The sequence below is a fragment of the Suncus etruscus genome, chromosome 5, assembly GCF_024139225.1.
Source record: "Suncus etruscus isolate mSunEtr1 chromosome 5, mSunEtr1.pri.cur, whole genome shotgun sequence".
NCBI classification, from domain to species: domain Eukaryota; kingdom Metazoa; phylum Chordata; class Mammalia; order Eulipotyphla; family Soricidae; genus Suncus; species Suncus etruscus.
In genome coordinates this window covers 88940743-88963269 of record NC_064852.1, presented here as the reverse complement: position 1 = coordinate 88963269, position 22527 = coordinate 88940743, and the positions used below count along the sequence as shown (strand labels likewise).

Below are 22527 nucleotides of genomic sequence, written 5' to 3'. Positions count from 1 at the left end.
GCTGCTTGGAACAGGTCCTTGCTGCATCTAGCCATTAACCCACATTGTTGTCGAAGGAGGACAGACACATAGTTAAGTGAGATATTTTGAGTCTAGTAGAAAAGTCCAGACATCATGCTCCTACTGTAGGAAGTTCCTGACCTTGTGCTATCTCTCTGCCCTAACCATTTTTCAAGTTGATCTCATTTTTTTTTTTTGTTTTTGGGCCACACCCATTGGCTCTCAGGGGTTACTCCTGGTTCTGCACTCAGAAATCGCTCCTGGCAGTATTGAGGGGTCATATGGAATACCGGGGATTGAACCTGGGTCCATCCCAGGTCGGCAGTGTGCAAGGAAAATGCTCTACTGCTGTGCTATCACTCCAGCACCTAGTTGATCTCATTTCTTTTTTTATTTTTATTTATTTATTTATTTGGTTTTTGGGTCACACCCAGCAGTGCTCAGGGGTTACTCCTGGCTGTCTGCTTAGAAATAGCTCCTGGCAGGCACGGGGGACCATATGGGACACCGGGATTCGAACCAACCACCTTTGGTCCTGGATCGGCTGCTTGCAAGGCAAACACCGCTGTGCTATCTCTCCGGGCCCTGATCTCATTTCTAAAAGTGAATTGACATGGTTTGACTTTGGCACTGCATGATTCCCTGAGCACTGCTGGGAGATTCTGAACATAGCCCATTAAATCCTCCTCTCCTTCCCTGCCAAAGCTAAAAGTGAACTGGGAAGCTTGAGAGACAAAAGCTGGAGTGCATCCTGGCTTGTGTGAGGCCTGGCAGTCAATCCCTCGCATGCACATACCCCCAGTATCCTTTGGGGCCCTGGGTAGTCTCCATCCAGTTCCACTGGCCCAAGCATCGCTGATTCATCAGGCCCACACACCTAGTGAGGATTGCAGGGACTGGCCTGCACAACACTGCTTGAGAGATGCTATCTGTACTCGGACCTCCTTGCTTCCATCTCTGCACAACTGATTTCTTTTGAGGTGCAGGGAGTAGAACCTACAGCTTCACATGTAAAAGGCAAGTGTCCCACCACTAATCTGCACTGTACCTTGCCTGGGCTCGGTGACTAGTTCTTTTTCTTTTTTTCCTTTCACATTTTTGGCGGGTGGAGGGGAGGTTGGGTATACCTGGCAGTGTTCAGATCATGTGGTGCCAAGAATCAAACCAGAACTAACTTCATGCAAGACAAGCATACATGGCCAGCTTGTTCTTTGTTTTTGTTTTGAGGCCACCCTTAGCAATGCTAGGGCTAACTTCTGGCTCTGCAGATCACTCCTGGCAGGCTTAGGGGACCATATGGGATGCAAAGGATTCAACCCAGGTTCGTTGCGCACAAGGTAAGCACCCAACCCTCTGCACTATCACTATCAGTGGCCCCAGCATGGCCAGTAAAAAATTGTTTAAATTTTTTCTATACACAACAGTGCTCAGGTCAGGGCTTTCACCTGACTTTGCTCTCAGGAATCACTCCTGGCAGAGTTTGGGGGACCATATTGGGTGCTGGGGACTGAATCCAGTTCAGCTGCTTACCCTGCTCCATTCTCTCTCCAGCCCCACAAGTCTCATTCTTTGATGCCACTTTTGCTTTATAACCATTCTGAGAAAATCCTCCCTTCTACTTCTTGCATCCTGTACCACACTACATCAGAGCTCTGCCAACACTTACACTACTATCTCCTCACTAGTGGGCTTGCCTTTTCCCACTTTTACCTATAGGCTTTCCTCAACACATACTCAGGGAGGGAGAGACACTTTTATAAATCAGTCAGTTCTTTATATCCTGCTTAACTAATACCTCCAATAGCTCCCCATCCCCCCAGGTGAAACCAGAAATGCTTCTGAATGCTTAAGAATAGACCTTAAAGGTCTGCATGTTCATTCTCTACCTGCTGTTCCATTTTATTCCCATTTTCAGCTATATTGCCCTTATTTTTTCTGACACAGGACTTTGGGTTTCCTGTGTTCCATTTCTAATTCCTGTATCTGCACTCTTTATTGCTAACAGAAAAGGCCTCCCACACTCTCAAAGCCTCAACTATTTCTTTTATGGGCCACACCAGATGATGCTCAGGAGTCACTCTTGGCTCTGCGCTCAGAAATTGCTATCGCTGCACCACCGTTCCGGGCCCATCAAATATTTCTAAGATAGTTAATTGATTTTTCATAGTTATGGCACTAGAGATGGAACCCAGATCCTTGTACTCTGCCACTGCCCCAACTATCCTATCTTAAGCAGCAATGCTTCCTCCTTATTGTCTTCCTAGACACTGCCCTTTCCGGCCTACACAGTAGGGTAGGATGTTTGCTAACTTCCTCCAAGTTTCTAGGTGTACAGGGATTTCCCTTTTGTCCTTTGCCTTATACAATGCCTAGCACATATTGGGCATACAGCAACAGAGGTGGTCAATGGATCAAGTATTTTCTTGGTTGAGATGTGCTTGCTGTGGTATTAAAGATATTAAGTATCTTTTTGATCTATTTCTATTTCTGTCACCAAAAGTTTAGTCAAAATTGCTTTTCATATTTGAAATGAAAGCATTCTAAAAGTGCAAAACATCTAAAAGTATCCAAAAATTGTGAAATAAAATTAAATTCCAAAGATATAAGTCATAATATTTCTTTATTAGTACCAGCTTTTCAACTAAATTTTCTTTGACAGAAATAAAGAATTTAATATAAAAAATGCCTTCTTTTTTACAGACAGTATTTATAAAAAAGTACATAGTGGTTAGGTTTACAATTTGCTTTTAGCCAGATGTCATATCATAAAAATCTATGAATGTAACAAAAGAGATAAGAACAGTATAAATAAGTTCTTGTTGTATTTACACTTATACAGAAACTAGACCAAATGGTGTCCTAAGAAAGTAAGTTTGCAGTTAAAATGAAACTACTGATTCCGTCTATCGATAACTTCTTTTAATGCTTTTTATTAAAGTTTTATATACTAGTTTTGACTATATTTTGCATAGAATTACTTATAAAGTATATTTCTGCATTTCACATCACAGTAGGAGCTTTTAGTATAACAGTACAAAAAAAAAACCCACCCAAAAAACAAAACTAGCTTAGAAAAGGTGAGCTTTTCCCAAATCTAGTTTTTCTTAACATCTGGCTTTTTACTTTTGGGAACAAGGAACACATTTCCATCTCTTGTCTGCTGCAAGGAGTACTCACTAGGGGAGTAAGGCTTTCCATCTTCATCACGTAGCATGCTGAAGACTTCGAGATATAATGTGCTGAGTTGTTTTTTTAATAGGTGAAGGCTCTTGTCATTTTCTCCTTTTTCTTTGAGCAGCTTTTCTTTCTCATCTTTTAAATGATCCAGATCTTGCTCTAGTTCTACTATGTTTTCCAGTTTTCTTTTTCTGCAATTCTGAGCAGCCACTTTATTCTTACCCCTCCTCCGTATGTCTCTAATCAATGCAAGCTGAGCCTCATTGAACTGCTCCTTGGACATCATTTCATTGAAGTCGTCCACAGGGAGGTTAATGATTTTTTCTACAGGAAATGGGATCTGGAGAGCTTTTGCCCTTAGCTCATCTCGTGTGAGATGAGCCTCCAGACGGCTTGAATGTTTGTCCTTGGTGAAGGGGACTTTTCGGTGCCCCGGACCTATTGGCAGGTCTCTCTTTGGGAGACTTTCACACTGAGCATCATGCATAGGGGCACTGTTCCCCAGGGATGGTGACTGGGGTGGGGCTGGATCCCCAGAAGACGGCACTGGTTGTGTTTTAGGACCTTTCTGCTGGATGCTTCCAGGCGCACTGTCTGGCTCTTCCATTTCTGAATCACTGAAGGCAAGAGAAGTATCTCCATAGATGGAAGAACCCACCGAGTGTTCTGGAGAGGCCAGGCTTGGACTTGTGTTTAGCGAAATGCCAGAGTCAGAGTCATTGAATTCTGCTGTGCTTTCAGGGGGGTTCTGGTTAAAAGCCTTACAGAGTGACAGATCAGACACATCAATGGGCTCATTCAGAAGTTCGGAGAGGGACTGGCTGAGTGTGGCAGAGAATGGCACACTGTTGCTGGCGCTGGGCTCTGCTATAAAGGCAGAATAAAATTCATCACCGAAATCTGTGCTTCCAGAGGCCTCGGAATCGAGTGAGTTCACAGTCAGTTGACTGGTCTCCTCTGTGGAGAGGATGCCACTAAAGGAATCCTCAAAAGCACCAAGGAAATGTGGACTACAGTTATCTGCTGTCTTTTCCAGTGAGGAGACTGGAGAGTAGAAGGGATAATTGTTCATTTCTGTCAATTTGGTTTCTGGACTTGGAACCGTGTCGGTCTTGGCCAGCTTGTCATTTTGAATATTAAGACACTGTAGGAAAAAAGTAGATATGACATGAATTTAAGGTTCAGTGTTTTTTTATAGCACTAATTCCCTGTAGCTCCTGATACAAACTATCCTTACCCCATTCTCTTCTATTTCTGTTCTGCAATTCAGAGCTAATTCTCATTTCCAACAGGCTAAGCTTCTGTATTATTTTCAGAGTTCCTAGATCAGACTTCAGGTTAAGAATTTGATCTAACCTCAGGACATCAAGCCCATTTAACTAACAAAAGTACACTTAGGTGAATATGGGTCGCTCTCATGATTAATTTAAAAGCATCCTCCAATCCATCCCATAAGTAGGTGGCTTATACATTATAAATAACTGGGATGACTAATTTAAAGACCTGAATATGAAATAGCATCTCTGGTATTATATTAACTCTGAGTTACCTGTAATTCTGGAATGGATAACAGCTCCTCCCAGACTTGTTCAATGTCCTGCTCCATGATATTTAAATCAGAAATGTTGAGCGGGAGGACACCAGTTTCAGGTGCTGAAGCTGAGTTAGGTGGGATGAAGACCGGGCTTTCTATATGGCTGGGAATATCAGGAACAAGTGACTGAAATGTCGTCGAAGAAACCTAAAATTGACAATGTGAGTTATTATCCAATGTGAGTTGACAGCAGAAGAGTGTGATAAGGAAGTACCCCAAACCTAAAATGGGAATTGGCTGAGGTTCTGTATTTTTCTACTTAGAACTACTCACAAGTGGCAGGAACAATTGTACAGTAAGTAGGTAGGGAGTTTGCCTTGCTCACAGGTGACCCGAATTTGATCCCCAGTACCTCATATGGTCCCCTAAGCCCACCAGATCCCTAAGAACTGCTGGATATGGTCCCAAATAAACAAAACCACTCATAATCCTTATTTCTACATACCTATATTCTCGAGTATAAGCCAAGTTTTTCAGCACAAAACTCTGCATATACTCGGTTCATATACATTACTTGATTTGGTGCGTGTGCTCCAAATCAAATGCACATAGTCTTTAGTAGTCTTCTGCCATCTGCTGGAGGGGGCGGTGCTTCAGCTCAGTCCACAAGTCTCGGTTGAGCTGAAGAGGTAGGCGGCTGAACTGAACTGTATGACACTGAACTACTGAACCCACAATACTTAATGGCGCATTTAATTAAGTGAAAAACCCATTTAAGGCAGTAAAGTCATGTAAAATGTTTATAAATTCTGAATTCTTATAATCAGGGGTTTTGGAGTATAAGGATTCAGGATTTTTAACCATTTATTTACAATGCTTTACTGTCTGAAATAGTTTATTCACTTTATTAAAGTTGCCATTGAATACTATGGGTTAATGTGGTATGTTAATGGTATACAGTATATTGAACAATCTTGTACCTGTAATCATGTACTTACTTATTTATTTACTGATTCCTCAATTATTGTAATTGTTTTGGGTATATATTTTTATTTTTGAAATTTACCAGTGGCTGCTGCATTTTCCACCTCAGCTTATACTCAAGTCACTAAGTTTTCCTAGTTTTTTAGGGTAAAATTAGGGGGTAGTTGGCTTATACTCAAGTATATGCGGTAATTAACTAATTTGGTTTCCTACCCAGTTGACTAGATTTATTCACTAACTGGTTTATTTTATTCTGTGCATTTAAAAATAAACTTCAAAATGAGTAAGTAAAAAATTACAATCTTTATGATATAATTTGCATATTTCTCTATAATACCTAGTTACTATAAGTCTTGGTAGTTTTGTTTTGGGGTCACACCAGGAGGTGCTTAGGGCTTACTTCTGGTTCTGTGCACAAGGAGTTTTGGGGGGTGCTTGGAGAACCATACGAAATGGCAATATGAAAGGTATACACTTTAACCTCTGTGCTATCTATGAACACTTGCAATTTTTTTTGGTTTGGTTTTGGTTTTATTTTGGCCACACTCAATAGTGCTCAGGGCTTACTACTGGCTCTGTACTTCTGATTGATTTAGGGAACCACATGAGATACCAGGGATCAAACCATGCAAGGCAAGGCAAGGCAATCATCTTACTTGCCGTACTATTGCTCTGGCCTGTTTATTAAATTATCTAGAGTTGGGAAGATAGTTCTAAGGGCTGAGTACATGCTTTGTAAGTAGAATCTCTGGATTTCATCTTTAGCTTGGCATGGTCATGAGCACCACTTGAGCAACCCCAAAATACTGAGTTGGGAGCAGCCCCTGAACTCTGCTCGTACCAAAAGCCCAAAATAAATAAATACATAATGCTGTATTTTGCCTTTTGTTTATATGTTTTGTTTCAGGGCTATACTCAGTAATTCTCAGGAGTTATTCCTGGCTCTAACTTCAGGAATCACTCCTAGAAGTTTTCAGAGGACCACATGGGATGCCAGGGATTGAACCTGGATTGGCCACATGCAAGATGGTGTCTTACCCACTGTAATATCTCTTTAGCCCCTATAAGTTATTTATAAAGCTAAGATTTCCTTGACAAAAATATCCCAAGTATTTTCCTTTCATTTTTTTAAATATGGATCCACACTGCCTTCTATATGGTAGACATGGTCTCTGATATTAACTAAATGTTATATATACCTCATTGTCATCTACAAACGGGAATGTCTCTGCCAAAAGCTGCATGCAGTCATCGAAACACAGCTCATCTGGTTTGGGAACATGGGCAGCCTGGATGAAAGAAAAGAGGTAAAGGAAAGAAAAATTATTCAGTGGCTCTAAACGTTTCATGCATATATTTCATGCCTATCAGACATCAACTTAGTACAGTAGTTAAGAGCATAACAGAACCAGATTCCCTGGGTTCTTGTCCTGATTCCATGAATGACTGTGCAAATTAAATAACCCCCCTCCCTTTTTTGTTTTGTTGTTGTTGTTGTTGTTTTGGGGGGTCACACCCGGCAGCACTCAGGGGTTACTCCTGGCTCTATGCTCAGAAATCGCTCCTGGCAGGCTCGGGGGACCATATGGGATGCTGGGATTCGAACCACCATCCTTTTGTGTCTAAGGCAAACACCTTACCTCTGTGCTATCTCTCTGGCCCCTAGCCCCCTTTATTGAGAGACTATACCAGGCCATGCTCAAGAGCTGTTCCTTTGAGGAAATGAGTGATCCAGTCATATGTGGTGCTAGGATTTGAACCAGGGACAGCCACATGCAAAACCTCTTTGGTCCCTATTTAACTTCTTTGATTCCTTTTCTTTGGGGGAGGCAGAGCCATAGTACAGTGTGCAGTGCATTTGCCTTCCTCATGGCTCACCCAGGTTTGATCCCTGGTACCACATATGGTCCACTGAGCCTGCCACAAGTAAAACCTGAGTGCAGAGCCAAGAAGTAAGCCCTGAGCACTACTGCATGTGGCCCCCAAACCAAAAATCCACCAAATTAACAAGCCCTTCCAAACCCAATTATTTTTCTTTGGGTAAACATGGGGAGAGTGCTACCTAATTCATATTGTTGATTAAACTAGTTCATACGTAGGTAGTTCTCTTAGAACAGTGCCTGCCACAGGAACTCTCACCTGTTGTCCTGCCTCTGTTATTGCTACAGCTGGATTTTTCTACAGCCTACTTTGGTGTAGTCCTGTCTTGCTCCTCCTCCCCCCCTTCCTCCTCCTCCTTCTAACAGTGCTTCATGGTATGCCAGGCATTAAATTTATCAGGAGGGTGAGGCTGGAGGGTTGACTGGATAAGGTCATAAAGACATAGTGAAAGGCAAAACATAGGACCCCTGAACACAGGTATTTTGACTCCTTACACCTTTACCACTTTCCTTCCCCGAGGTGCATAAACTGTACCTGGGAGTAGTTGGTAGACCCACTGGTTTCTGATGAGATGTGCTGGGCTGGCTCAATTGGGAGGAATTCCCCAGTCTCCTCATCTAACTGCAACTGGGAAAAAAAGGCTTTCTCTTGCTCCTTTTGCAGTTGTTCTTGTCTTTCCTTTTCAAGCTTTTTCTGTTTTTCCAGCTCATGCTCCTTCCGTCGAAGACTGAAGTCAAATACTTCTCGACTTACTCCAAGATCTATATCTTGTCTCCAAAGTATGTCAATCAAATCCATGTCCTATTAAAACCAGGAGCAGACCATGATTAGGGTGGTTTTAAACATAGCAGATACCATATAATTTATATCATGTCAATGTGGGGGTGGACGTTGGGCAGATTACAAACAAAACATGGATGAGAACACAGCTCCAATGTTCTGCAAAGGCATAATCTCATTAAATGAGTCTATTCATTAAAACAGCAGACCTATTAATGCAGCCATCTATTCTTTTTTTTTAATTATCTTTATTTAACACCGTGATTACAAATATGATTGTAGTTGTATGATTACAGTCATGTAAAGAACACCCCCCCTTCACCAGTGCAAGAGTCCCACCACCAATTTCCCAGATCTCCCTCCTCCTCACCCCACCCACACCTGTACTCAAGACAGGCTTTCTATTTCCCTCATTCATTCACATTGTTATGATAGTTTTCAGTGTAGTTATTTCTCTAACTGCACTTATCACTCTATGTGGTGAGCTTCATGTCATGAGCTGCACCTATATGGAAAGATGGGGGAAAATAAGGGGACTGAGGCAGTAAAAGATTAGAAATGAGCTTTGGAGGGCAGTATCAAGGTCACAATACAAGATGGATATTATGCATATATAAACTATATGCATACAATACTATCAATAGGAGACCAAGGAGAAAAAATTTCCAGTGACTGTCCCAATATAAACCAGTGCTAGAACAGCCCGCCCTCCCCCCAAAGCACATTCCTTTAGTGTAGGGAGAGGTAGGGGAAAGCCTGATGACCCTTATAGAGTCTACCTGGACCAGCGCCCAGGGAAGGCCTGAAGTCCAGGGGAGAAATAGGGGGACGGCTGGGGGCCTGCCAAGCCTCCCAACACTCCCCAGACTAGGGAGAAGGCCTCCAGCATGGGGATTCCCCAAACCCAAACCCCATACCTGGCAAGAGCTGGCCTCCAGAATCAAAGGGGAAACCAGAAGCCAGATATCTGCCCACCCTCCTCCCCATGCACCTCCCCCCTGGAGTATGAAGGGAGGGGGGAAGCCTGAGGACCCCTAAGAGTCCACTGAACCCACTTCTGGTCATCTGAGCCGGCACCCAGGGAAGGCCTGGAGTCGGGAGAAAGAGGGGGATGGCTAGGGGCCTGCCAAGCCTCCCAGCACTCCCCAGGCTAGGAAGAAGGCCTCCGGCATGGGGCCTCCCCAAACCCCATACCTGGCAAGAGCTGGTCTCCAGAATCAAAGAGAAAACCGGAAGCCAGATAACTGCCCACCCTCCTCCCCATGCACCTCCCCCCTGGAGTATGGAAGGCAGTCATCTATTCTAATCACTTATTAATTGGATTAAAGAAAGTAATGGTAGAGTTCACTAAAGATCAAAATAAATACTGCTTCTTGAATGAAAAGAAATCCTATACTTGTTAATGAAATACAGAAATCAGGGTCAGAGAGAGAGTACAGCAGGTAAGGTGCTAGCCTTCCTGACTTAGGTTCAACCCCTAGAATCACCAGGAGTGATCCCTGAACAATAACAGAAATAAGCCCAGAGCACTGCCAGGTGTGACTCTAAAACCAGAAAAAGAAATAACCATTACACCCCCATCCAAGAAAGCACGTCAAGACATTTTATTATGAGAAATGGAATTAGGAAGTATAATTTGGATTTTTTCCTAAACTCAGGGAGTATCAGGTTTTTATATATAGGGCGCTGGGATTGGGATTGAGTGAGGGGAGTTAAATGGCCAATCTGTCCATTGTAAAATAGCACTACTGTTTGTTTTGGCCACATCTGGCATGCTCAGGGGCCATTCCTGGCTCTCTCCTACCTCAATGGTCAGGAACCTCACAGCTGGCTATGATCCGGAACTATAATTATGCAGTGCTGGGATTCGAACATGCAAGGCAAGTGACTTAGCCTTTCTTCTGTCTCTCCAGCTCTATTTTAGAGAGAGAGAGAGAGAGAGAGAGAGAGAGAGAGAGAGAGAGAGAGAGAGAGAGAGAGAGAGAGAGAGAGAGAGAAAGGAGAGAGGAGAGAGAGAGAGAGAGAGAAAGGAGAGAGGAGAGAGAGAGAGAGAGAGAGAGAGAGAGAATGGTTTGCACCCCTGGTGTACTTGGGGGACCATGCAGTACATGGGATAGAACTTGGGACTTCTGCATGCAAAGTATGTGCTCTGGCCCTATTTTTTATTTTATTTCAGGTTGGCCTTTTTCTCCTTCCTCTCCACTATCTCTCCTCCCCCCCTTTATTTTTCCATCCCCACACCTAGTAATGCCCAGGGGCATTACTCCTACTCCTGGCTATGTGTTCTAGAATTAGTTTGGCAGTGCTTGGGGGACCACATGGGATGCCGAGGATTGAACCCAGTTGGCCACATTCAAGGCAAGCACTCTACGCACTATACTAGCTTAGCTCTCCTGCCTCCTCCTGACTGTCTTTTACCTCAGAGGCAGCACAGCTCACCAGATACCAGAGGCCACCTCTAGCCTTGATTGCAAACCCTGTTATACCCTTAAATGCTCTGAAATCCTACTTGGAGCCATCATAATTATTGCCTTAGTCTGTTCGAAGAATTTGTAAATTTGAGTAGTTAAAAAAGCACCTGTGGATCTTTAGAACTGGCTGTTCTAAACTTTAATTCATAAATGAATACTGAACATACACATGCACTATTTGATCTCTGCTACTATGAAGGGAACCTGGAACAAGACAAGTGCTCTGCCCCAGGGAAACCATCTCCCTATAGAATCAAAGAATCACAGTGGGGAAGGACAAGAGCCAACATTCCATATATATATATATATATATTTTTTTTTTTTTTTTGAGGGAGACAGGAGCAAGAACTGGTGTGTACTCTGTTCCACAGTGTCTAATGAAGCTTCATGGAGAGATTTCTGAGGGCCCTATAGGATCCATCAAGAACCTTCCCGGCCTACATGCAGATAATGCCTCTGCACCCAGCATCTAGGATTTTTGGATTGTCCTTTGGTGATTCCTTGAGTGTGTTTCAAATTATGTCACAAGCATGACTTTGGCAAAAGAAAACAATTTAATAAGAAGCAGAAATACTCAGCAATTCACACTAAAGCCATCTGGCTGAAAAGAAATGTTAATATTTAAAATGTGAATATATTATCATTTGCCATCTGGGCAATGTTACAGGCTTTATGGGAAATCTGAAGTTTGGCTATTAATTCATACCCCTTCAAAACAAACATCATACCTAGATAAACAAAGAAGGCCTTAAACACAGAATCCAGATTCAATATGTCTTTTTATTTGTTTGGAGGCAACATCCAGAAATATTCAGGGATTACTTCTGGCTTTGTACTCAGAAATCACTCCTGGTGGTCTCAGGAAACCATATGGGAATGCTGGGATTTAACCTGGGTCTACTGCACTGCAAGGCACAAGCCCTACCTTTTAAAAGCCCATGTCAGGGCATCAAATAAATCATTATTTAGCATGTTCAAATGATCAAAAAAAACCCAGAAAATGTAAAAATTATCACAATCTTGGTCTCAATAAACGGTCCTAATTGGTAAACTGATGCTTTGGGAAAGTATTTGAAACAAAAAATAAAAATGTTTTTTTCAATGTATATTTAAAAATTGCATATCCCCTCCTCCCCTTTTCTTCCTTTCCTCCTCCATCCTGTTCTGAGAATGACAGGAAGGTGGTAGGAGGTTTTCTTCTAAAAATAAATTTCACTAATTGTTAAGAAAGTAAACAAACAACAAAACTGCACAGATCACTAACTTTGTTAAAATAAAGGGGGGGCAGAGAGATAGCATGGAGGTAAGGCATTTGTCTTGCATGCAGAAGGCCAGTGATTCGAATCCTGGCATCCCATATGGTCTCCCAAGCCTGCCAGGAGCAATTTCTGATCACAGAGCCAGGAGTAACCCCTGAGCACTGCTGGGTGTGACCCAAACAACAACAACAACAACAACAAACTGGGGTTAAGTTGCTTGCCTCCTATGCAGCTGACCTGATTTCACCTTAGCATCCTCCTGGTTCCCCAAGCCTGTCAAAATTATACCTGAGTACAGAGCCAGAAGTAAAGGCCGAACACTACTGGGTGTGGTCCCAAACCAAAACAACCAAACAAAAAAAATATCTGCACTTTTCAATTTTGAACTTTACAGATAAGACAATATCAAGAATTTGAAATACTATGCATTTCTATGAATAAAATAATAAAGTGGGAGTCACAGAGACAGTAGAGGGGCTAAGACTTTCCTTCTCCTTTCCACTGACCCAGATGTTATCCTGGATACCAAATATGTTCCTCTGAAAACCACCAAGAATAGCTGCTGAGAAATGTCAGGTATGGCCCAAACCCCCCTTCTTCTCACCCAACATAAAATAAAAGTGTAGTTTTTATTCTAAAGTTTATTTATCTAATACCTCCCCACTAGCATTATATTCAAAGGTTAAGTTACACCTGTACTGTTTTTCCTTCATATATTGAATTCTGTTCTTCATTAAAATCTGAAATCGATTTACCCACCTCCTCCCAAACCAGAAGCCGCTCAAATATTTCTGAGCAAAATAAGATGATGGAACATATCCTACTGTTGGCCAGAACTACAGGAGGCTACAAAAGCAACTGAGGGCATACTTGAGTTCTGCAGAATTTAAAAAAACAACAAAAAAGTTCTCCTTGATACCTGGGGCTTTACTTTGCTATCACAATCCTTGCTAAATAAAGTAAAAAAGGCACCAAGTAGGTGTACTGTGTAACTACACTGGGTTATAGTTAAGAAATATTTATCTAGAAGCAGAGAAAGAGCTCAGTAGGCTGAGTGTATGCTTGCTTTCCCAGGATTCAAACCCTGACATTGCATGGTCACCAGAGCACAGCTAAGAGTAACTTTGAACCATGGAGAAACCTCCAAGCATCTATCTCACCTCCTCAAACCAAAGCAAACCCAAAACTCCAGAAACATCAATCTACTTATTGATTGATCAGTCTACTTACTGATTTACTTATCTGTGCCTTCACCACCACTACCTTATTACAGTAGTACCAATGCAATGCCAGTGGTTTCTAGGGCCTGGTGACAGATTAGTCTTTATAGTGGGCAGCATTCTAATACCTTGGGTTCTAATGGGCTGATTTGCTAACTCCTGAACATACAGAAGTAATAATTGTGAAACAGGTGATCAAACAAACAAAACCAGAATCTGGGGCCCAAGAGATGGTAAGCACACTGGGCTGGAATGTTGCTGTTTTGTATGCAGCTAACTCACGTTCAATGCCTGGTATCCCTTTTGCTCATCCCTGGGCCTACCAGGAGTGATCCCTGAGTGCTGTCAGGAGCGTAGTTAGGAGTAAGCCTTGAGCAAAGGCAGGTGTGCCACCACCAAAAAGTAACTGACCAAGTGATCAGTTACATATGCCAAACAGAAACGTTTAGAAATAGTAACATTTAACACAAATCCATTTCCTTCTAGAAAAATAATACTAATTATTTTCCCAATCTACCATAACTAGCGACTAATAATAGCATGAACAAATATTCTCAGGGCCGAGTGATAGCGCATTGGTAGGGTGTTTGCCTTGCATGCAGCAGACCCAGGATGGACCTCCGTTCAATCCCCCAGCATCCCATATGGTCCCCAAGTCAGGAGCGATTTCTGAGCCCAAAGCCAAGAGTAACTCCTGTGTGCCACCAGGTGTGGCCCAAAAAACAAACAAATTTTCAAACACACATAAAAAGATAAATTGACAATTTAACCCAGATTAAAAACCGGTTATACTTGTGGGCTGCAGAACTACCTTTCTGTTCTTTAGCCCCCTACCAAGTGGTGCTGGAGCTGGAACAAGGGGCCTCACATATCCAAGGCAAATATTCCTCTGCTTCAACCCAAACCTCTATCACCTAGAAATTAGCCATTTTCTCACAGTCTGGCATGTTATGTACAGACATTTCCCTGTGCTGCTTTCTGTTCACAAACAAGATTTTCAGCAATGACTCAATCTAAGAAATAGGATCCAGCTGGTTTACTGGAACCCTCACCCAATATGCCTGTCTGTAAATTGAAAAGCATTAGGCAAAACTAGCATAAAACTGGAAAGTGACTAGAACAGGAACTTGGGACTATTTCTTTTCTCAAGAGGCACACATGGATCTGGCCACAAAGACATCAGGAAGGACAGCCAATTTCCAAAAGAGTAAGTGACCCCACCTGCCTCAGATAGCATACCAGAACTGTCTCTCTCCCACCCCCAAATGTTACTTACTGTCTCAGTAGGATGTGGCTGGTAGAATTTAAAAGAGCCAGGCCAGAATCATCTGAGACAGAATGAATTCATTGGACAAGCTTCTATACTTTTCTTCATTTTCTCTGATCTCTCTCTCCCCCCCCCCCAACTCTTCTTCCCCCTCCCTTCATCCTACACACCCTCTCCCATTAGGAACAATGGAGACCCAACAGACCTGCCCTGGACTGAGTGGCAGTGGCTCTAACGGCCACCTGCCTGCTTGCCCACCTTGCCCTCCTCACTCTCATCCTCTGAGGTCTTTACAGTTACTTCTCAACACCTCATGAGGTCACTTGCTCTGTCTGGGACCTCCTGGATCCACCAAAATACTATTTTGGTGGGGGGCAAGGGTGTTGGCCACACCAGGTGGTGCTCAGGGTTTACTCCTAGTTCTGTACTCAGGGATCACTTCTGTCAAGATCAGGAGACCATATGGGGGGTACCATATGAAAGTCAGAGACTGAACCCAGGTTGGCCAAATACAAGGCAAGCACCCTACCTGCTGTACTATATGCTCTGACCCTATTTACTGACGTCTTAAAGCTTATTTCCAGATGCAACTGTCATCAACTAACTTGAAAAAGAAAAAAAATAGAGCAATAGTTCAGTGGGTTTTGCATATTTAGCATGTGAGGACCCCGAGCACCATAATCCCTGAGCACAGTGTTTGAAATAGGACCCCCTACCCAAAACTGCTGGGTGTGGCCCTCAACAGCAAAATAAATGGGGGAGAAATCACCTGGGTTTGCTCTATATACTGCTGTTGCTAGCCAAAGACCACACATGAGGTGGGGATGACTTTCAGAAACATGTGATCACACACTGTAATACAGAGGCCGGAAATACTCAGCAGAAGGCCATCACAGCACTCAGCTTGTCCCCTCTGTTGCTTTTGCCAAGATGAGGAGCACAGGCACAGAGGACTGTGAGGACACACATTTAACTACACAATAGTCCTTCGGTTGAGTACACAAGAGTCCTTCGGTTGAGAAGCTCATGCAATTCGGTGTGATGCCTGCCAGGGAATTCTGGGCTGAGGGCCTTGGTAGAGTAAGGCATGGTGGGAACAACACAGATGTCAGAGCAGTCAATAACTCATTCACAATCTCACATTTGCACTCACTAGCCACTGAGCCTCCCCCAACCTTACCTTATCCTGCCCCTCCAACTGTAGGTTCTAGGGGTCACAGCAATTTGGTTCTTGCCTTGCACATGGCCGACCTGGGTACAATCTCCAGCACCCTATTAGGTCGGTTCCCTGAGCACTCCAGGAATAATTCCCGAGTGCAGGAGTAACCCCTGAGCATTACCAGATATGGCCCCCCAAACAAAAATAAAGTACTATTCTGAGTAGCCATCTTAGTGGTATCAGGGTCATCATACTAAAAGCAGTAGTCAAGATCAACAAATCATCTGCCACAAAAGGTGGTTCATAAACCTCCTGAATACAAATGCAGGAGTCAGATACTGACAGTGTGCAGGGGCCAGGCAGAGTGACAAGTGGTGGCAGCTGCACTGAGATAAAGAAATCCACACACACCACCTTGACTGTGGACACATCAGACCCACTAATAGGTACGCCTGTGTTCCTAAGGCAGAGAGCCCAAAGTACATGTCCACCCCCAAGGCAATAGAGGAGGAGAGGTCAGACTGAGGAATGAACACCCACAAGGTTTCTTCTGAGCTCAATCTCCATGTAGATTTTCTTCCTCCCAGGCAGATTTTTTGCTCATGCCATTCTTCTGTCAGCAATGCTATGACCGAGCCACAGGCCTCCCTGACCCCTTACACTGCTCAGAGATGGAACTGGGTCTGTGGGTTAGAATGGCTTGTCCTAAGATTCAAGGCCAACAAGTTCAATGTTCTATTTCTTTCTTGTCAAATAATTTAACGAAGGGAAACAGATATATTCTTACTTTCCTTTTACTTTTTTGTTCTCTTTCTCTCACTCTCACTTGCTCTCTTACTCAGTTTGGAACCCAGAACCCCACATCAGACAAGCTCCTGACACATCTCTGGCTGGCTCTTCACTCAGATTTTTTCACTCCTGCTTTTGCTCGCTAGCTTGCCTACTGCTTCTATGGCAGCAGCTGGTTGCCAGGCAGGGATGGTGACAGACTGGATCGCCGTAGGCAGTAGTTTCTCCTGCTTTAGGGAGGAGCACATGTAGGTTTTGGGGACTGAGAACCCTGCCCCAACCTCAGGGGCCTACAAGCAGCAGGTAGGACTCCAGCTAGGCATGGGCCTGAGTCTGGCAGGCCTGTGTCACACTGTGGTGGCCCTCCCTGGCATCCACCTCACACAGGCTGGAGAGTGGGAGTTTATCCCAGGGAGGCCTTAAACTTTGAACTTGTCTTTTTGACACCCAAGCTTGCCTGCGGCTTTCCCTGGACAAATCAGTTAGACATAAACAGAGCATCTCAATTAGCCCTCCCTCAAGGTCAGTTTCCACCCATACTTTGTACGATTTATATGGTCTGCTTGGAAAATATTTATGTTATGTCACAAGTTCCAGGTAGGCATCATGAGAAATCAATGGCTACTAAATGCAGACCATATCAGGTATACCACTAAGTTATGCTGTGGTCTGACTTACCCATAAACTTCCTTAGTGGTTATTTTTAATAATTTTAAATAGATAAGACACATGCATTTCACAAAACATGAAAGCTTTAAGACTAATTTCTCAGTTACCTTCCCCCTGACAACCACTAGAATCAAACCCAGTGTTTTTTTGGAAGATAATTAGACTAACTAGGCTTATGGATATACACACAGTAGCATATAATCATGGTGTTCCACTACTTCTTCCTCACTAATATATTTTACAGATGGCCCTACCTCTGGGAATAGAAACATCCCATTATTTTTAATGGGTCAGCAGTATTTCATTGTAAACATGTAATCTATTATTTATTAATAGTTATTTAATTCCTATGGGGACTGATACTACTATGTTAACAGGTGAAGGATTGCCACTCCTGGATTGTATTTCTTGATTTCCCCTTCCCTTTGCTGCTGTCGCAATAAGCCTCCAGAGACAATGACCCATGTAAGTGGCTGACACCAGGGATTGGACACATGGCTACAATGCTTGCAAAGTTCCTTTGTCACTGAGCAATTCCTTGGCCCCAGTTCTGGGTATTAATCCAGAACAGGAAAATCTCTCCCCTTTTATTTTCGATTTTAGACCTCACCTGGCAGTCCTTAGGATTTACTCCTGGCTCTTCTCTCAGGGATCATTCCTAGTGGGCTTGGAGGACCATATAGGGTGCTGGGGATTGGTCCCAGGTCAGCTTTGTGACTGGCAAATGCCATATTCACTCTACTACTGCTCTGGCCTTTGTAAATGTAAAGAGGTTTGTTTGTTTGTTTGTTTTGTTTTGTTTTTGTCATTTGTTTTCTCCCAATCATGGCTCTAACCGATCCAGTCAAATTAATCTGATTTGGCACTTCTGGAAGGGTCAGAACACTTGCTGAAGCAAGGGAATGGGCCACACAAACTCTCAATAGGTGAAACCATAAGCATGGCAGGTGAGACTAGCAACCTCAGAACATCTAACCGACAAGATCCTTCCAAAAGAAGAGACCTCTTTCTAGGGATGCATCTGCCAAAAATAATTTTTGACCACTAAACTACATTTAGACATATACAATGACACAGAAATAACTAAGAGCTGACTGATACAGGAGTCCACCATCTAAACCCCAGGTTTGAAAATGAGATGCTGGGGTCGAGAGATGTTACATGGTAAATGGACCAAGATCTTACCTGACTGAGCCCAGAAGGGGTGATCAACCTAATTTCAAACCAGCTTTGCTACTGCAGGTTTTGTTTGTTTTGTCTTTTTTTTTCCATGTAAAAGCTCATGGAATATTAGGCATTAATCTGAAAATAGAATCTGACAAAACTATAGTGAAGTATCTAATCCTGCAGCCAAATGAAATTTTGTTATTATTAGGAGGAATCCACTCATGTCCCATCTTTCCTTACTCTCCCCCCAAGTTCTGTTGTATAAGTTTTTTTTTTTGTTTTTTTTTTTTAAAGATTGCCCATGAGCAATTCATAAGACTGAAGCCAGGGGAATAGCTCAGTGAGCTGGAGTGTGCCTGGGCATGAAGAAGTTGCAGGGTGAGGATGATCCTGGCACTCCATGAACCCCCAGTACCACCAGGCCTAAGCAGCAAGTCAAGTGGCGTGTCCAGAGGGCTCTGTGCACTGTCTCCAAATACACCAGCACCTAAGTAAATACTGTGTGGCTGGTCCTCTCCACTAAGAGCCAAAGAGGGCTCAAAATAAATGCATACACTTGAGAAGCCCAAATTACAGGATCATGATAGCAAGTGCACATCCAAGTATATACACAGAGATAAATGAGTACCTATACCCAATGGTGCCATTTGCAGGCTTGCTAAGTCCAATGGTGGTCTAGAAAGTATCCCTCTTGACCCTTGCTCAGGGAATGCAAGACCTTGGCAGCAGCCTTTGGGGTACTGCAGACAGCTGGGGTTATACCTAGCAACAGGCTGCTCCAAAGAGACCAGTGAGACCCAAGAATTGGTTCAGAAAGGCTGAAGTGTCAACGTCACTACTGTGCATCTTCAACACAGCTGATGTGACCTAGCGGGTATCTTGATCCAGAGGCAAGGCCATGTGATGCAGGCAAGGTCATCTGAAGAATTGGAAAAAGAAGATGCCTCTCAAGCAAAAGAATTCACCCCAAATTTGAAATCATGTTTCAACTTCTTTCAGATGTAGCCATCTGAAATAATATAATGTTGCCAGGCAGGAATTCAGGCATCTTAGACAAGAAATAAGAGGGTATCGAAGTGTTCCATTTCATTCTCTTAAAATCAGTTTGAGAATCTTTTCCTTAATGTAAACCTTTTCAAGGATTCCACTAACTATGTAAGGTCAGGGGTTAGCCAGTCAGCTTTCCTATTAAGATTTGAGAATCCGGAGAGATAGCACAGCGGCGTTTGCCTTGCAAGCAGCCGATCCAGGACCTAAGGTGGTTGGTTCGAATCCCGGTGTCCCATATGGTCCCCTATGCCTGCCAGGAGCTATTTCTGAGCAGACAGCCAGGAGTAACCCCTGAGCACTCAGCCAGGAGTAACCCCTGAGCACCACCGGGTGTGGCCCAAAAACCAAAAAAAAAAAAAAAAAAAAAAAGATTTGAGAATCAAAGTACTTGGTATCAATATCCAAATAGAGAAGGTATTGTTCTCTCATGCTCAGATTGCTGTACCAATCTCTCAACTTTGGGACAAAGATGCATGGAAAGAAATATTCTAGTCCCTGAAGGTTAAGCACTTTAGCCTAAAGATCCCATCTAATAAATAGTGACAATGAAACCCAGCCAAAACAGCAAGTATTAGACTCTGACTTTAGAAAGCATTTTTAGGAAGGCCACACAATATGGATGATCCAATGTGCTGCTTAGGTCTCTGTGTGCCAGTCCTCTGCAGTTCTAGGAGCCCAGAAGCCCTATGGTGAACTATTTGCTGCCTCCACACATCTAAGCCCACTAAGGCTGGTGCCATGCGCAGAACCTACAGCAGGACAGGTTCATGACAAGAGGCACCAAAGGGTACAGTCCAGTTTGGTCCTGTTTTCCAAAAGTTTCACAGCGCTGAAGGTTCCTTTCCTTTTCCCTTACTATGTGTGTGTGGGGAGTGGGGGTTGGGAAGTGGGGGGCATAGTAAGATAAACAGAATGAGTAAATGCGTTATTTCAAGCCAGAACAAGTTAACTCAGACCCACACATTCAAACAGTTCTGAAAAAGAATACATAACAACTACAAATCCCAGCCATCAGAGGTGAAATACAGAGCATCATTTATATCTTCCCTGACTTGGTTCTTAGAGCACCGTAATAATGACACTATCCACATTTTAAATACTGAAACAGAGGTGCTGCATGTTATGAAACCTACTGGTCACTCCCCTTCCCTCCTAAACTAGGCAAACCATTGTGGGGGACCCATCAGTCTGCCCCGCACTGGGCAGGGTTGCAGAGAAGTCTGTGGTGTGAGATGCCCATTCCTGCTATGGCATGGGTCAGTAGGCCTGGCCTGTGTCTCCTGTGGGTGAACACTGCTAATAGCTAGCACTGGAAGGCAGGGAAGGGGGACAGTAGTCAGAGAGCAATGAAGGAAACTTAGAGCATGGACAAAAGGGAAAAACTTGTGATTCTGGCAAGCTCTGCTTAGAACACAATGTGCCAGGATGCCAAACAGCCCTATAGCTGGGAGTTTCCCTCCCCCTTCCCCAAGGAATGAGCATACTGGTCAGGGAATTTCTGCTGGGCACAACAGCTGGGCAGAAACTTCTGCGCCCATATGGCTTTGTGATGGGGCTAAAAGAAGGGAAAAGTCCAATTTTCTTTAACAAAGTCAGTTTTATGGACTTGGCAAAAACAGAGGCACCACAGAGAAAGGAATTGGCTAAAGGAGTAGAGTGGTCTTTTTGGCGATGAGTGCATGAGCCATCTATCAGGTTGGCTATGTTAAAAGTTAGACTTCCTGAAAATTTTAAATTAGGGCGAACTGGAAAATAATAGATCAATAAAAAGTAAAAGTACAATTTAAATTATTCATAATATAAAAGCTTTACAAGTTTCTTTTGTGGCTTGTAAAGGTCCAGTTGAGCGTGACAGAGCCTCAAGGGCTGGTCCTCCCTTAGCAAGCTTGGTTCCTCCCTCAGCAACTCTCTGCCTCCAACCTGCCCATCGTTCTTCTCACTAGGCTTATAATAACTTCCTGTCCACACCCAGCTCACCTGTCTGGTCCTTTACAAAATCTTCCGTGATTTCCAGATGCCACCAGGGAGGTGTACTGACAGCCTTCGGTAGGCAGTCCCTCTCCAACTTCAGCCTCCACCGCCCCAACTGAAGCTCAAGTCAAATGTAGTCTTGCCAGTATCAAAGGGTCTCTTTAAGGTGCAGTTTCCACAGAAAGTTCTTTTTGAGGCCACCAGCTACAAGTGACCTCTTCCCCTCTGCACTGTCAAGGATGACTGGGTGGGCTGGTAGCTAAATGCCAAGGGTTGGGTGTGGACTACCACACTCACTCTTCCATGTATTGAGCACATGCTACTAAATAAGCCCCGGACACCAGCGTTTTGAAATGAACAAAACACAGTTCTTGCCCTAGAAGTCATTCCTTAAGCCGGAGATAGATAGAAGGCATATCAGTTTCATACTAATCATGATATGAAATTTGTAATCCTGCAATCCTGGTGTACAAAGAACAGATTAATTGGGAGGGGCAATTTGCAAGGCAAATGTCTTTCTTATTTGCTACATTATCTTAAATGATAATAGTAAATCTATGCCCTAAAAATTCTTTAAATATAAAAATCCCTAATAAATATTTGTGGAATGAATAACTATGCAACTAGGCTCAGAATTTGGTATTTTCATTGTATACCTAAGGTATCTGGGGTTAAAGAGTTCTAATTACTCAAGGAACAAAGGTATTGTTTTATATCATTTATGACCTAAGCACTAGTCATAAGATTTTCAACTCTAAAATCTTTTCATTTCACTTTATTCACAGTAACAATATTTCAAATTAGTCTGTGAGGTGTTATATTAAAATAAATAGTTAAGAATAACAGGTGGGCTGGACAGTACAGGGGCTAAGGCATTTGCCTTACATGCAGCTGACCTGGATTCAATCCATAACACTAACGTGATTCCTAGAAGTGGCCTCTCAGTACAGAGGCCCCAGTAAGCAGACCTGGAACATACCTCCCCCCAAAATGACAAATTCATACTCCTAACATATAATAAAATATAAAATTTTCAGGGGAGAGTGAACTTTTCTCTAATTGAGGTTCCATGATTTAGAATAGTATTAATATGTTACTGGCATTCAATACTATTACTTCACACCCCTATGAATGTCCATATCCTTCCAT

The 22527-nt window shown here is 43.1% G+C and overlaps 1 protein-coding gene across 3 annotated transcripts in view; it reads right to left on the bottom strand.

Annotated features, from left to right (window-relative positions):
- Positions 1 to 2605: 2605 nt before the first annotated feature.
- Positions 2606 to 22527, bottom strand: part of NFE2L2 (NFE2 like bZIP transcription factor 2) — a 31078-nt gene continuing 11156 nt past the window's right edge. For 2 of the 3 annotated variants that reach the window (XM_049773420.1, XM_049773422.1), the window contains exons 2-5: positions 8111 to 8377; positions 6895 to 6984; positions 4727 to 4918; positions 2606 to 4321 (exon numbers count right to left, since the gene is read on the bottom strand). In XM_049773420.1, the coding sequence (XP_049629377.1) occupies positions 3095 to 4321; positions 4727 to 4918; positions 6895 to 6984; positions 8111 to 8377 (1776 nt within the window). In that variant the 3' untranslated portion in view covers positions 2606 to 3094. Of the gene's footprint in view, positions 4322 to 4726; positions 4919 to 6894; positions 6985 to 8110; positions 8378 to 16272; positions 16472 to 22527 lie in introns of those variants that run through there. The other variant, XM_049773421.1, reaches the window with a different exon arrangement.